This window comes from Nansenia antarctica (assembly GCF_963989245.1).
Source record: "Nansenia antarctica genome assembly, chromosome: 6".
Classification (NCBI taxonomy): Eukaryota; Metazoa; Chordata; class Actinopteri; order Argentiniformes; family Microstomatidae; genus Nansenia; species Nansenia antarctica.
This window is the reverse complement of record NC_137676.1, coordinates 73,664,889-73,681,386: the sequence shown is the minus strand read 5'-3', so window position 1 is coordinate 73,681,386 and position 16,498 is coordinate 73,664,889. Positions and strand designations below refer to the sequence as shown.

The following is a 16,498-nucleotide window of genomic DNA, read 5'->3' as shown; positions in this document are numbered from 1 at the left end:
AGAGCGGAGGAGGCGGAGAGGGAAAGAGAGAACACGAGCGAACGACTGAAGGCCACGAAAAGAGAGAAGGAGAACGTAGAAGAACAACTGGAAAAGGAGGAGGCCGAGGTGAGGAAGAGAGAGGAGGAGATAGAAGAGCTGAACTCTAGAATACGCTGTCTAGAGGAGGAACGAGAGAGTCTGGAGACGGAGGTGAAGAAGACGGAGAGGTTGAAGGAGAACCTGGTCGATTTAAAGGAGGAGAACTCAAGACTCCAGGAGAGGGAGAGAGAGAACGGTAAAGAGGAGGAGAAGAAGAGGAAGAAGAGGGAGGCAGAGGAAAGAGATAGAGAGGACAGACTGGGCCAGAAAGATGGAGAGGTCCAAACACTCAGGGACAGGATGGAGGGATTAGAGAGAGAGAAGGAGGAGATCTCAGAACAGCTGGATGAGAGAGAGGCAGAGATGGAGAGACTGCAGACTAAAACTACCTCAGAACAGAAGGGCCTGGAAAGAGGGATGAGAGAGTCAAAGGAGGAGGTGGTGAGATGGAGGGAGAGAGCGGAGGAGGTGGAGAGGGAAAGAGAGAAGGCGAGGGAGCAACTGAAAGTCTCGAAAAGAGAGAAGAATATTGTGGAAGAAATACTGAAAGCGAGGGAAGAGGAGTTGAGAGAGAAGGAGGAGGGTGTCGCAGAGCTGAAAGCTAGAATGATGTCTCTTGAGGAAGAACGAGAGACTCTGGAGACGGAGGTGAAGAAGATGGAGAGGTTGAAGGAGAACCTGGTCGATTTAAAGGAGGAGAACTCAAGACTCCAGGAGAGGGAGAGAGAGAAAGGTAAAGAGGAGGAGAAGAAGAGGAAGAGCAGGGAGGCAGAAGAAAGAGATAGAGAGGACAGACATCAAAGAGAGCTCGGGCAGAAAGATGGAGAGGTCCAAACACTCAGGAACAGGATGGAGGGATTAGAGAGAGAGAAGGAGGAGATCTCAGAACAACTGGATGAGAGAGAGGCAGAGATGGAGAGACTGCAGGCTAAAACTACCTCAGAACAGAAGGGCCTGGAAAGAGGGATGAGAGAGTCGAAGGAGGAGGTGGAGAGATGGAGGGAGAGAGCGGATGAATTGGAAAGGGAGTGGGAGAGGGACAGCAAACAGCTGATGGTCACCAAAAGAGAAAGAATGAAAGCGATTGATCAGCTGAGAACGAGGGAAGAGGAGATGAGAGAGAAGGAGGAGGAAGTAACAGAGCTGAAAGCTAGAATGATGTCGCTTGAGGAAGAACGAGAGAGTCTGGAGACGGAGGTGAAGAAGATGGAGAGGTTGAAGGAGAACCTGGTCGATTTAAAGGAGGAGAACTCAAGACTCCAGGAGAGGGAGAGAGAGAAAGGTAAAGAGGAGGAGAAGAAGAGGAAAAAGAGGGAGGCAGAGGAAAGAGATAGAGAGGACAGACTGGGCCAGAAAGATGGAGAGGTCCAAACACTCAGGGACAGGATGGAGGGATTAGAGAGAGAGAAGGAGGAGATCTCAGAACAGCTGGATGAGAGAGAAGCAGAGATGGAGAGACTGCAGGCTAAAACTACCTCAGAACAGAAGGGCCTGGAAAGAGGGATGAGAGAGTCAAAGGAGGAGGTGGAGAGATGGAGGGAGAGAGCGGAGGAGGTGGAGAAAGAAAGTAAGAAAATTAGTGAGAGCTTCGTTGAAAGAGAGTTAAAGGAGAGTGAACGGCTGAAGGTCGCAAAAAGAGAGAAGGAGAACATCGTGGAACAACTGCAGAAGGAGGAGGCAGAGGTACGAAAGAAAGAGGGGGAGATAGAAGAGCTGAACTCTAGAATACGCTGTCTTGAGGAAGACAGAGAAGGTCTGGAGGCAGATCTGAAGAAGATTGCTCGATTAGAGGAGTCCATTTCTACCATGGAAAGGGAGAGAGAGAAATACAAGGAGGATGAGAAGAGAAGAAAGAGGAGGGAGGAAGAGGGGAGGGAGAGAGAAGAGAGGCTGAGAGGAGAGCTGGAACAGCGGGAAGGAGAGACGGAGGTCCTGAAAGTGAAGCTGAGCGTGCTGGCGGAACAGGGGGACGAGGCGAAGAGAGAGCAGAAGACACAACAGGAGAACTCGGAGAGACAGACGGGTCTGCTTAAAGAGAGGGAAAAGGAGACGGAGAGAATGTGTCAGGAGAAAGAGAGTGAGCTTCGTCGACGGGAAGAGGAGCTGAGGATACTTAAAGACAGACTGCACGAGACGGAACTCTCAGAGAGACGAGTCTCAAACTTATTGAAGGAGACCGAGTCCCTCCTGAAAACAGAGAGAGTCCAGTGGAGAGAGACGGACGAACAGCTCTCAGGGAAGCTACGGGAGCTGCGCTCGGACAAGGAAGACAGGGAGAGAGAGAGGGGGAGGGCGCAAGAAAGGGAGGAGGAGATCCACCAGAGGCTGGAGGAGGAGGCGCAGAAGTGGCAAGAGAGAGCCGAGGAACGGACCAGGGAGACGGGGAAGCTGGCCCGGCTTCTGCGGGAGAGAGAGGAAGAGGCGGAGGAGAGGAGAACGAGAGAGGAGAAGGCCGCCGAAGAGCGGCGGGAGAGACAGAAGGAGGCGCTAGGGAGGAGCGAGGAGGAGAAGGAGCGGGCGATGGCCCAGCTGAGAGAGGAGCAGGCCGAGGGAGAGAGGCTGAGGGCCAGGCTGGAGGAGCTGGAGGAGCTGGAGAGGGGGCAGGCCGCCCTGCTTGAGGAGAGAGGAGGAGGAGGAGGGGTGGAGGAGGAGAAACTCGGGGCGCACGTGAGAGAGCTGGAAGAAGAGAGGGACGGCCTCCACGCCGAGCTGAGGAAGAAGGAGAGGGAGGCGGGGGTGCTCAGGGAGGAGACGCACAGAGAGAGGAGGGAGAAGGAGAAGGTGGCCTCCTCGCTGAGACGGACTGGGGAGGAGCTGAGGGAGGCCAGGGAGAGGAAGGAGAAGGCGGCCCTCAGCCTGGCCGCCCTGAGGGACCAGGCGGCCGCGCTCGCCAAGGGGGAGGAGAGGGCCCGGCGGGAGGCGCAGGAGAAGGAGGCGGACAACCGGAAGATGCGCGAGGGCCTGAGAGCCGGCACGCAGGAGATGGCCACTCTGAACGAGCTCCTGGAGGAGAGCCACCGGGAGGGAGAGAGGCTGCGGGACCTCCTCCGGGAGAGGAAGGAGGAGGTGGTGGCGGCGCGGAGGAGAGGAGGCCAGGAGAGCGTCCGGGCGGCGCGGGGGGCGGAGGCGGAGGAGGAGCTCAGGGCGAGAGCCGAGGCGCTGGAGACGGAGAGGCGGCTGAGGCTGAGGGAGGCCGAGCTGACGGAGGCGGCCGGGCAGCGGGAGAGGCTGGAGCGGAGGTGCGAGGAGGCGGAGGAGGAGCTGAGGGTCCGGGCGGAGGAGAGCCGGGAGGAGCTGACCAGAGCCCGGCTCAGGACGGACGTCCTGGAGGAACAGAGGGCGGAGCTCAGCGCCATGGCCGCGGAGAAGAGCCGGGAAGTGACGGAGCTGACGGAGAGGGCGAGGCGGGCGGAGGCGGAGCTGGAGGGGGCGAGGGAAGAGAGGGCGAAAGACGTGGAGAGGCTCCAGCGGAAGATGGCGGAGGAGGAGGAGGAGAAGGGGAGGCTGCAGCAGAAGGAAAGAGGGGTGGAGGAGATCGTCACTCGGAGGATGAGAGAGAAGGAGAGGGACTTTGAGCTGATGAAGGGCCGGGCGGAGGAAGGAGAGAGGGAAAGGGGAATCCTTCAACAGGCGGAGCGGGAAAGCGCCAAGCGCGCCGAGTTAGCCGCCAACACGCTACGAGAGAAGGAGGCCGAACTGGAGAGGGTGAGAGAGAAAGCGTACCGAGGAGAGAAAGAGAAGCAGAAACTACAGGGACTCCTGGAGGAGAGGAGGAGGGAAACTGAGGAACTGAGAGAAAGGATGAGAGAGGAGAGGGGGGTGGAGGAAGAAGAGGAGGTGGCCGCCCTCAGGGCAAGGGTCTCCTCTCTGCTCCTGGAGAGAGAGGAGAGCAGCAGCCTGCTGAGGCAGAGGCAGTCGGAGGTCCACGCCCTGAGGGAGAGAGCAGAGGATCTTGGGAAGGACAGGGATCGGGTCAGAGCCGCGCTGGAGAAGACAGAGGAAGCCCTGATAGGCTACCGTGAGAGGGCCCACCAACGAGAGCAGAGCAGGGGCGGGGCTCAGTCTGAGACGGCCACACCTCAGGTACGACACACCTCCCCAAACCATATACACAGATAAAGTTGTGTTCAATAATTTTGTGTCTAAAAGTGTTAAAACTGTTGAACATTAAAACCGCCGTGCCTTTTTTACCGACTAAAAGAGGTGCAATGCTCAAGCTGCTACTTACACACAACGACCACTAGTTGGCCGCTTGTAAATCAGCCTGCCTCCTACACAGGAAAACGGCAAAATAGCTTCATACTAGCTTATCCTGATGTGATTTTAAAAACGTAAGGATACTGGGGTGGTAGAACGCACATATCTAGGAGAAGTCATGAAAGGAGGGTCCTGAAATTTGATCGAGTGCAAAGAGTGCTAACATTTGACTTTACTCGTGGCTGTTCTAGTGTTAACATAGTGTCCTATACTTCGCAATACCAAAAATATCAAAACATCTGTTCAGTCAGAGATATTATTAGCAGTTTGCTACCAGTGTTTTTTTTTCTTCTTCTTTTAAGCCTCAACAACTTGTCTTGTTGTGTGTTGTGTGTTGTTGGCTAAAGCAACGTGAGCAGAGTGCGAATACATCCCAGCCACAAGAGGGCGCCATAGCGGACGATAGCGCTGCCGCCGCCGCCATGCAGGACCGCCTGTCTGTCCTGCAGAGGGCCGTGGCTCAGCTGGAGGTGGACCAGAGACGCCTGCAGAGGAGGAACGCCCAGCTGGAGCAACGCACAGAGAGACTGAAGGCCGAGAGGACGCGGCTGAGAGACACGCTAACTCAGGTAGCAGGGAGGGAGGGGGGCTGGGGTAGGGGTGGTCTAGACGAGAACAGCCATGAGGGGTCATTTGACCCATGTGAGTAAAAAAAAATCTTGAAAGGTGCTTGAAAGGTGCTTGAATGTGATGTTTCAGAAGGTGTGGGAACCCTGCTCTCAGTTAGAAGGTGTGGGAACCCTGTAGAACCCTGTAGAACCCTGCTCTCAGTTAGAAGGCTTGACGTGTTTTCAGAACTCTGACATTAGTGAGAGCTTTAGTCTTTAACTAAACATCTTTCACTTTGCACTTTTTGGGCATAATGCCTAAATTCATGAAATATAATTGCATTGCTGATTAGTTGAATCGGGTGTGCTGGTAGTGGAACAGATCAAATGTGTTGAGCGGCTGGCCAGAGGAGAGGGTTGAGAACCACTGGTCTAGTGCAGGGGTGCCCAATACGTCGATCGCGATCGACCGGTCGATCGCAAAGGCAGTATGGGTAGATTGCATTCGCATGGCATTGAACAAAACCCAAAAGAAAAAAAAGAAAAAATCATCCATCCTCACTATGGCTTTTGCCACTTGATTGACGTACAGGTAAACCAGTCTGAGATCTGATCTTTTCACCTAACACACGGTTCACCACGCATGCGCAGTCAACAGCGCCAACTACAAAATACAAAATACCGGCGAGACTAATTAACTAGTTAGCCTTCCAATTTCTTTATTTACTATTTAATACTAAAGAAAGGGTATACAAATGAGTGGGGAAGCTGGACCAATTAAGAAACCAATAACGTACAACTTCCATCCAGAATGGGAGGAGGACTTTTTTACACAATGTGATATTGGAAGTGCGTCTGTCTGATCTGCAAATCTACGATGGCTATTTCTATGATGGCTGTTTCTATGATGGCTGTTTCTATGATGGCTGTTTCGAAGAAGGGAAATGTGGCAAAAGAGCGAAAACGTACGGCTGCAACGATAGCATCTTATCGCGTCAGTCACGTTCTTGTTAAACACAAGAAGTCATTCAAAGACGACGAAATTGTGAAAAAAGCGTTTCTCGAGGCTGCAGATTGCCTTTTCGATGACAGATCCACAGTGGCTGATGACACCTTGCAGCCTGCCTACACCTTACAACCAGCTCCTACAGAGCTCCTAGACTGGTACAGTGTTTCCTCCAGGATTTTTGACATTGGTGGCGGGGTGGTCGTTTTTCGCGGGCGCAGCGCGAGATTTTTTTCGCGTGCACGCGCATAAAACGCGTGCGTGCGCATAAAACGCGTGCACGCGAAATAGGGCTGCCACAAACGATTATTTTCATAGTCGACTAGTCACCGATTATTTTAACGATTAGTCGACTAATCGGATCATAAATTACAGCTTATCGCACAATTACTCAATCGCTCTTATTTAGCTATCATCTTCTAAATCAGCTTCTAAATTTAGCTTGAAGTTGTTAGTTGTTGTTGTAGGCATGTGCTAACTAAAAATAAAGACAATTAAAATGATTGTTCACTCAAAAATAGATATTTTAATGAACTTTGCAGATTTATTTCTGGCATCACTTGCATGTAATGTAATGTAAAGAGTAGTAGAGGGTGCAAACTGCTGAGTAAAATGAGGTAGGCTAGGCACTAGGCAACCAAAAGAATACAAAAACAAAAGTAAATACTTGTACAGAGTACAAAAGTTTTGCTTTGCTTCACTCATCTCATAGTAGAACGCGCCTTCTTAGCACTGTAACGTTAAGACAACATTTTTAGCTATTTGATAAGTATCGCTTTGATGACAACGTAAAATAATGTAAGAAGGCTTTTAACGTAACGATATCGTTAGCCAATAACAAGCTAACTAGCTTACCGAGACGAGCCATCGTCTTCCTCGTCATCTGCCACAACGTGCTTCCTTTTTAGATGCTCGCGCATCATAGACGTGCTGCCATGATAAGCGAGTTCAGCTTTGCAAATTTTACATTTTACATTCTTTTTTTCAACGTTGTGGTTGAAATGCTCCCACACTTTAGAGGTACGAGGACAGGAAGACATTTCTCTGTTTGTTTTTCCGGGGAAGTCACGTGTGCCCCGGATGACCGACACTGCGCATGTACATCAAAGACACTGGGAGACGCTAGCCAGTGGCAGCTTCAGGGAAGAAAAACGAATGCTTATCGAATGAAATGAATGGTCTTTATTGTCATTGATATAGTACAGGTACCAAACAACGAAATTTGGGAGGGGGGGCTCCCCTGGTGCTAGGCAAAAAAAAAAAAAAAAAACGCTTATTTCAGCTAAAAAAAAACATGCGACTACGGCGATTACCAAATATGTCGGCGACGATTTTGGTAGTCGACGTCGTCGTGACTAGTCGACTAATCGTGGCAGCCTTAACGCGAAAACAAATATAATTTCTTAAATAGCGGTTAAGTCATTAAAGCCGAGCAGGTGATTTTATATAGAAGGTGATCAAATACCAATATTGTTATGTACGACAATATGTCATTGCAGCACTTTGTTGCACTTTACGACGTCAGGTTCTGTTAGAGCTTTACGACTGTGTGTGTGTTGTCAGAATGAATGGCACTTGGCAACGGATCTCAGTTTGTATACCTGTGTGGATCTACATTTATTAGCATAACACAAACATAATAAATTAGATAGAACAACCCTGTTCATTAATGTTCATTAATGCTTGAGTTCATGTTCATGTTCGCACTGTTACTGTGTGTGCCAATGCACCCCTGTGATGCTGTGTGTGTTATTGAGACCGTTGGGAGAGAGAGCTCGGGTGAACTAAGAAAGTTGTGTATGAGATAGTTTACAATTAAACACACAGATTACATGAGAGAAGCTATCTGTCATTATTTCAACCACTGTCCAAGTGGGGACGTTACAATACTTTCGTTTTAGAACGAAACGTTAGCCGCTAGCAGGGTTTTTAGCAGTCACCATTCTTGAGCAAAACATGATACAAACAAACATTCAAATACTCGTGTCGTCTTGATTTTTTTTTCGATTTCAATGTCTGACGCATCATTTGAAAGCTTACCATCTGTAGTTTCAGACTATGTAAACAAACGAAAAATTACGTAAGCAAATGGTTATTATTTATCTGGTATAGATACCACTTCTGCGCCGAATGTACCGCACATCCGCACCCGACATTGTAATTACCGTAATTTCTAAACGGTTTGTGCTATCGAAAAAAATCCAACTGTCCCTGAAAGCTGAGATGTGAGGACATTCTCAGAGTCAGTTTACTCACAGTGATTGGCGGAGCGTTCAGGGACACATGCTTTTTTTCCAGTTCTCCGGTCATAATAACTCGCTGCCTTTCTGCGCAGCCTGAATCAAAGTGGATTGTCTGAATCATTTGGTGGCGGAGCAAATTCATTCGTGGCGGCCCGCCACCAATAAATGCATATAGAGGAAACACTGTGGTAGATCTTGGCAGACTGGCTACTTGAAAAGTAGATCTTGGTTCAAAAAAGTGTGGGCACCCCTGGTCTAGTGGATAGTGAATTGGACTGGTGATCGGGAGGTTGTGAGTTCAAATCCCACCTGAAACCACCCCACCACCACTAGTGTGTAGCCCAGAGTAAGGCACTCAACCCTCAGTTACTCCAGGGGGAATGTCCCTGTAATTTGTAATTGTAAATCGCTTTGGATTAAAAGCGTCTGCTGAAATGGCAAATACTAAAATTCGTAAACAGACCTGAAGCTCTCCTGCCACTTATACTGATTATTCTACTCTATGATGGACGTGTCCTGTTGCTTCAAATGGACTGTTGCCTAGTAACCTGAACGCAAACATGTAGTCTAATTTAACGGTCATTTAGTAGAACGCCTGTGCGGCGGAGTGATACATATAGTTAAAAGTCCCAGTGCTGTTATACTGTATATCAGCACTCATGGAATGCCTCTTGTCCAATCAAATGACTTGGTCGGAACTAACTGTTGTATATTCTACTCTATGATGGACGTCCTGTTGCTTATCGGTGTGTTGGGGTTCCTGCTCTGGTTTCCCAGGTGGAGGAGGAGAGGGGAAAGCTTCGACATCAGCTGTCAGAGTCGGACTCCACCACTAGGGGGCGTGGCAGCACCCAGGTCAGTCTGTCCACTGCAGCATTTACACTCACATTTAAATGGACTGACTTATATAGCGGCCTTATTCCAAAGCGCTTTACAACGGCCTCTCATTCCCCCATTCACACACACATTCACACACCAATGGCGGCAAGCTACCATTTACATTTACATTTTTGGCATTTAGCAGACGCCTTATTCCAAAGCGACTTACAATCAATACATTTGAATACTAAGCATGTGAATCAGCAGTCCACCATTCGTTGCAGGAAGAGTACTCCCTATTATCGCCTTCTACTAAAACTTTTTATTTTTTATTTTTTTTTTATTACTGGAGAAACTGAGAAACAGTACAAGGGGGCAATAGAAGTTCTTAGGGACACAGTAGAGGGGAAAGCGGGTGTCTTTAGGAGACGTAGTGGTGAGGGTCAGTAGATGTCTCAGGAGGAGCAGTTAAGATGTAACCTGAAGAGATGGGTCTTCAGTCTACGACAGAAGATGGGTAGTGACTCTGCCGTTCTGACAGCCGTGCAAGGCGCCGTGCAAGGCCATGCAAGGCGCCGGCCCGCTCACTGGGAGCAATTTGGGGTTCAGTGTCTTGCCCAAGGACACCTCGACATGTGGCCAGCCGGGGCTCGAACCGCTGATCTGCCGACCTTGCGATCATTAAACACCGACTCTACCTCCTGAGACACAGCCGCCCTCTCCTTTTTCCACATTTACATTTTTGGCGTTTAGCAGACACCTTTATCTAAAGCGACTTACAACAAATACATTTGTCTAAGTGAATCATCTATCCACCAGTCATCATCAGAGAAAGAAATCTATGCTAGGACCAGGGTTAGACCAGGGTTAGACCAGGGTTAGACCAGGGTTAGACCAGGGTTAGACCAGGGTTAGACCAGGGTTAGACCAGGGTTAGGACCAGGGTTAGACCAGGGTTAGACCAGGGTTAGACCAGGGTTAGACCAGGGTTAGACCAGGGTTAGACCAGTGTTAGACCAGGGTTAGACCAGGGTTAGACCAGGGTTAGGACCAGGGTTAGACCAGGGTTAGACCAGGGTTAGACCAGGGTTAGACCAGGGTTAGACCAGGGTTAGACCAGGGTTAGACCAGGGTTAGGACCAGGGTTAGGACCAGGGTTAGACCAGGGTTAGACCAGGGTTAGACCAGGGTTAGACCAGGGTTAGGACCAGGGTTAGACCAGGGTTAGGACCAGGGTTAGACCAGGGTTAGATCAGGGTTAGACCAGGGTTGGGACCAGGGGCTATTGGCAGTCACAATGCTAGAAGAAGGAAGAATTACTTTTTAAATTATTATTCTTGATTTATTTCCAGTTTTTGAGAAACTGTACAGGGGGTAGTGGGGATGAAGAGGTTTGTACAGGGGGTAGTGGGGATGAGGAGGTCTGTATGGGGGGGGGGGGTAGAGGGGATGAGGAGGTCTGTATGGGGGGGTAGTGGGGATGAGGAGGTCTGTATGGGGGGGGTAGTGGGGATGAGGAGGTCTGTATGCGGGGGGTAGTGGGGATGAGGAGGTCTTTAGGAGAGGCAGTTAAAACCCCACAGCCGCTGTCAAGTTCTGTTTATTTGTCATTGTTTTTGTCGTTTGATTGATTGGCTCTTCAACCTGTCAGTCAGTCAGTCAATGTTGTTGAGCGGCCCGCCCACGCGTTACTGCTCTATAACCGTTTAACACACGGCGTCTCAGTGTCACTCAGCCAGCCTGCTCAGGTCCTGCAAGTCAGCAAGTCACAGCAAACACACCGCCTGTGGCCTTTGTTACAGCGCGCTAGATTTATAATTTATTAAAACCTATTTTAACCCTAACCCTGTGGCCTGGGGGGGGTCAAGTGTTCTGGCACAGCGACCTACAGTGCACATATACGTACGCCCAGCTCAGCATGGGTTTGAATCCGGCCCGTGCCCTGCTGACATACCCTCTCCTCTTTACTCTCCTCTCCTCTTTACTCTCCTCTCCTCCTTCCTGTCCTCTCCTCCTTCCTGTCCTCTCCTCTTTACTCTCCTCTCCTCTTTACTCTCCTCTCCTCCTTCCTGTCCTCTCCTCCTTCCTGTCCTCTCCTCCTTACTGTCCTCTCCTCCTTCCTGTCCTCTCCTCCTTCCTGTCCTCTCCTCCTTCCTGTCCTCTCCTCCTTCCTGTCCTCTCCTCTCCTCCTTCCTGTCCTCTCCTCCTTCCTGTCCTCTCCTCCTTCCTGTCCTCTCCTCCTTCCTGTCCTCTCCTCTCCTCCTTCCTGTCCTCTCCTCCTTCCTGTCCTCTCCTCTCCTCCTTCCTGTCCTCTCCTCCTTCCTGTCCTCTCCTCCTTCCTGTCCTCTCCTCCTTCCTCTCCTCTCCTCTCCTCCTTCCTGTCCTCTCCTCCTTCCTGTCCTCTCCTCTTTACTGTCCTCTCCTCCTTCCTGTCCTCTCCTCCTTCCTGTCCTCTCCTCCTTCCTGTCCTCTCCTCCTTCCTGTCCTCTCCTCCTTCCTGTCCTCTCCTCTCCTCTCCTCCTTCCTGTCCTCTCCTCCTTCCTGTCCTCTCCTCCTTCCTGTCCTCTCCTCCTTCCTGTCCTCTCCTCTCCTCCTTCCTGTCCTCTCCTCCTTCCTGTCCTCTCCTCCTTCCTGTCCTCTCCTCCTTCCTGTCCTCTCCTCCTTCCTGTCCTCTCCTCTCCTCCTTCCTGTCCTCTCCTCCTTCCTGTCCTCTCCTCCTTCCTGTCCTCTCCTCTTTACTCTCCTCTCCTCCTTCCTGTCCTCTCCTCCTTCCTCTCCTCTCCTCCTTCCTGTCCTCTCCTCCTTCCTGTCCTCTCCTCCTTCCTGTCCTCTCCTCCTTCCTGTCCTCTCCTCCTTCCTCTCCTCTCCTCTTTACTGTCCTCTCCTCCTTCCTGTCCTCTCCTCCTTACTCTCCTCTCCTCCTTCCTGTCCTCTCCTCCTTACTGTCCTCTCCTCCTTCCTGTCCTCTCCTCCTTCCTGTCCTCTCCTCCTTCCTGTCCTCTCCTCCTTCCTGTCCTCTCCTCTTTACTCTCCTCTCCTCCTTCCTGTGCTCTCCTCCTTCCTGTCCTGATACTCTATTTAAGACAAAAATATAAATCATTGGGACCACTCAAAACCTCCCCGTTAAAGTTTTTGATATTTCCTCAGCAGACGTCCAGACGCTTGGATGTCCCAGACAACGAGGAGCTGGATCACCTGAGGAGCTACGTCAAGACCATGGAGAACCAGGTAAAGACCCCGGAGAACCAGGTCTGTCCCTCCAGAGACCCAGCCCTGTGGAACCACTTACCTGTGGCTAGCTCATATCTACCTCTACAACTTACCTGTGGCTAGCTCATATCTACCTCTCCAACTTACCTGTGGCTAGCTCATATCTACCTCTCCAACTTACCTGTGGCTAGCTCATATCTACCTCTCCAACTTACCTGTGGCTAGCTCATATGAGCTAGCTTCATCTACCTCTCAGCATCTGCAAACCAACATTGATGCGCTGTCATACGTTTGGATTTCCCACTCAGGGATCAATAAAGAGGTTACCTATCTATCATTATTGATCTAGTCCAATCCTACAATGTAATAGTCAAAGTCAAAGTCAAAGTTTATTGATCTAGTCCAATCCTACAATGTAATAGTCAAAGTCAAAGTTTTAAATCAAGATAAAAAAATAACTATATATTCAAAAATACTAGATAAACGATTTGAAATGTGCGGTACAATGTACAGGGGTGGAATACAATAATATTGTGAACAATGACAATAGTGGTAATTGGCTCAGTATAGAGTAAAGTGGCTAAAGTATGTAAATATATAATATATCATATAATATCCTTATTATCTGGTTCCAGGTGCACAGCCTGCGCCTCAACCTGGCTCTGGACCACAAGGACAGGGCCGACTTCATCGAGAGCTCCTCCAGGAACAACCAATGGCTGGTCTCCCTGCGCCAGGACCTGACCGACTCCCTGACAGCGGTCTCCCAGCAACCAATCCCCTCAGTGCTGGAGTCAGAGACGCAGCGATTGGACAGGAGTCTGAAGGAGGAGGAGCTGAGGGCGTCTCTCTGTCAGAGTTGAAAGGGGGGGAGGAGGTTCAAGCGCGACGCTACTGTGTAGTGAACGACCTTTAACCTTTACATGTCTGCACTGATACGTCTGGTGTAACTGTCAAGATGACAGTCGATATCCTAATTGTTACAGTTCTATTTCTTATCACACAAAAGCTTGAACTTTGTTGTGTTGAAGCAGGTAGCATTCAAGCGCACGGTTGAACATTATTATTATAACAAGTTACAAGTTGAGGGAGTTTTTGCATTATTTTGTCACGTTTTCTTTTTTTAAGGATTCTTTTATATATGATTTATTTATTTATTTTATACATATTTATGGTATATACTGTATGTTTTAATGTTTTTTTCACCACACACCTAAGCTGACCACTCTGTTACAGAAGGCTATTCTAAACACGTCAAACAGTTGTTCTCTGTGAGCTGAAATCAGAGCTTGAGTTTCTACCTTTCTGTTTCCTGTTTCTCCAGATAGTCTGTTGTTTGTCTTTGGCCAGTAGGTTAGTTCAGTATTATTTCACTCCAGGTGACACCGTTCACTCCAGTTATTCCCTCCACTTACGTTAATAGGCTAGGTGCACGATCTCCACTACTTCCTGAAAGGCACCTTGCATGAACATATCCTGTCTCACTGACTCTATTGGTTTAATTGATTAATCAGCTGTGCGGTAAACTGTTGGAACACACAGTGCACAGCTGATTAATCAATTAAACCAATAGAGTGAGACAGGATATGTTCATGCAAGGTGCCTTTCAGGAAGTAGTGGAGATCGTGCACCTAGCCTATTGTGATGCCAAATGGTTCATGGTTGTTGTTTGAGGACTATTAAATATATACATGTCCACGTTATTTTTGTGTAAAGTTGAATAAAATACATTTTCCAACAAACACTTTTTATGTATTAATTATAGTAACATTGTAACATTATTTTTCATGAGTTGAAATCAAAGACCTAAGACTTTTTTCTGTGTACACAAAAGGCCTAGTTCTCTCAAATGTTCTTCACAAAAGTGTTTAAATCTGTGTTATAATAGTGAGCACTTCTCCTTTGCCGAGATAATCCATCCTCCACCTGACAGGTGCGGCGTATCCCGATGCTGATTAGACAGCAGGATTATTGCACAGGTGTGCCTTAATAAATATGCTCAAGTCAAGACTAAAAACCCATCTTTTTAATATTGCCTTTAAATGACAAAATAATTAAACGATGATTATATAATGATTGGAGCACTTTGAGCTGCAACGTTTGCAGGAAAAGCTCTATACAAATAAAAAGTTATTATTATTATTATTAGGCTGGTCACAATAAAAGGCCACTCTCAAAAATGTGCACTTTTATCACACAGCAGCACAATGCCGACACAGATGTCGCAAGTTTTGAGGGAGCTATGCAGTGTGCGAATTAAATCACGGTGTGCGGGGGAGCCCAGGGATTAAAGCAAAAAAAATAATATCTCCTGGCGTAAAAAAAATTTCAGGCCAAATCGGGGCCGGTGGCTTTCCGTGCGCAAAGCGCGTGCGATTTTCCGTTCTACGTTCTAATGCTTTGACTTTTCTTTCGAAAAATGTGAATACATTTCCGCGTTGTCGAAAATCAATGACACATCGCTAGTCAACTAACACGGCTTGTTTTATGAGCCTGCTAACAATGTAAAGTAGTGTTGTAGTTAACTAGGTAGCAGTCCAATCCATTACGTTGCAGTATTTTGGCTTGACTAGCAAGTTTGTGTTGTGATTCTCAACAACGTTGAAACGTAGTTTCACCCTTTTCCATATTTTTTAATAATAAATGTGTGGACTGACGATGTAGCGCAGCCTAACTTATTCTAATAATTATTTAACATTTTATTGTGATAATTATTCCCCCCTCCTCCCAGACTTACAAGGTCACATTATTATTGGATTGGTTGTTTGCGTGCCGGGTGAAGTTAGCTAAACATTTAACCTGCTAGCAAGAGAAACATCACTCTCCAAAGGTCTAAAGAGGAAAGTTGACGGTGGAAACAGGGCATTTAGGAATGGACAGTGAACTATGCGTTCATCCTACCTGGTTTCATCAATGCAAAGCCGTTGTAATTATTATCCCTGGTAATGTAGCGTGTTTGCTCTGTCGTTTCAGGAGCATATAGGCTAAGCGGATTCAGTGTTTTTTTTTTTTTTTGCGCTGATTTAGTTGTCAATGTTTTTCATAAATTTAAACTGCATTTGCTTTGTTACTGTTCACATGTGTGGTGCAGTCACATTCACATAGCCTATAAGTAAACATTAAGTTTGAATTATTTACTGAGCTGGCGTTACTTTTTACCACACAAACCACACACCGCATGTCGGCTATTTCAGCAGCACGCACCATGTCCACCTACTTATCACTATGAGGGGTTCAGCGTCAGTGCACCCCGCTCTGTTACCTTCGCATAGTTGTAGCCAATAAAGGCCTATATGTAGGCTATATAGGCTATTATATATAATTTATATACCTAATACCAACATCAAAATAGATTGTATGCCTCTACAAATCATATTACACCAGGTAAAATCCGTCACAAATTGGAATAAATCCATCGCAATTTTGAATATTTTAGAGCTCCCCCAAAATTTCACAAACCATGTTTCCAGGGGAGCTCATGTCACCACTAGGGGAGCTATAGCTCCCCGAGCTCCCCCTTATTTCGCACCCTGGAGCTATGATGAAACAAATTGGGGCAAAAAACTAAAGTGTTGCGTTTATATTATGTGTTCAGTGTTACAGTACCGAACACCGCTGTTGTGTCCTGTTTATACCGCCAGTGGGCGCTAGTATGATAGTGATGTATGCAGTGACGGAAGTGATGTATGGACTTACGGATGTGAAGAAGAAGGAGTGGAATAAACGTGCGAAGGGAACAGCAGCTGCGTGTCTCCTGGTCTCATTCTTTCCTAACTACTTTCTTACTACAGAATACCACATTTTTGGCGACGAGGATGGCTATTTCCGTACCCTTACCTACACCGTTCATGCCTGTGCCAGGCGAACCTGCTATTTCTTTTCCTACTTGGTTGAGAATGTTTGAAAATTACATGCTCGTAATTGATGCTACCGGAGAAAAATGGCCGGAGGAAATGAAGCGCGCGGTTCTTCTCCATGCACTTGGGACCGAAGGACAAAGACTGTTCTACACTCTAAAGGATACGGGTGTTACCTACACTTCTGCCGTGGATGGACTGAAAAAGTACTTTGTTCCTAAGGTGAATGTGATTGCTGAACGTCACAAATTTCGACAGAGAGCTCAGGGTCCTGACGAGACGGTTAATCAGTTCCTTGCTTCATTACGCGAGCTAGCTGCAGCTTGTGAATTTGGTGCCATGGAGGAACAAATGATTCGTGATCAACTGATTGAGCGTGTTGCTAATACACTTTTGCTTGAATCGGACTTGTCTCTGGACAAAGCTACTTCAATGGCCTTACAAATCGAGGCTGGACTACGGAACTCCAACGTTCTC

At 48.1% G+C, this 16,498-nt stretch overlaps 1 protein-coding gene across 1 annotated transcript in view; it reads left to right on the top strand.

Moving 5' to 3' along the window:
* The window catches only part of LOC308160962 (uncharacterized protein), a gene marked incomplete at its 5' end in the record, with an annotated part of 39,737 nt that extends 26,190 nt beyond the window's left edge, over positions 1-13,547 (top strand). Inside the window, 5 exons of the mRNA XM_080534885.1 lie at positions 2,662-4,164; positions 4,686-4,907; positions 8,913-8,990; positions 12,105-12,182; positions 12,800-13,547. Coding sequence (XP_080391011.1) covers positions 2,662-4,164; positions 4,686-4,907; positions 8,913-8,990; positions 12,105-12,182; positions 12,800-13,027 — 2,109 coding nt within the window. The 3' untranslated portion in view covers positions 13,028-13,547. The remainder of the gene's footprint in view (positions 1-2,661; positions 4,165-4,685; positions 4,908-8,912; positions 8,991-12,104; positions 12,183-12,799) is intronic.
* Between the last annotated feature and the right edge of the window lie 2,951 nt (positions 13,548-16,498).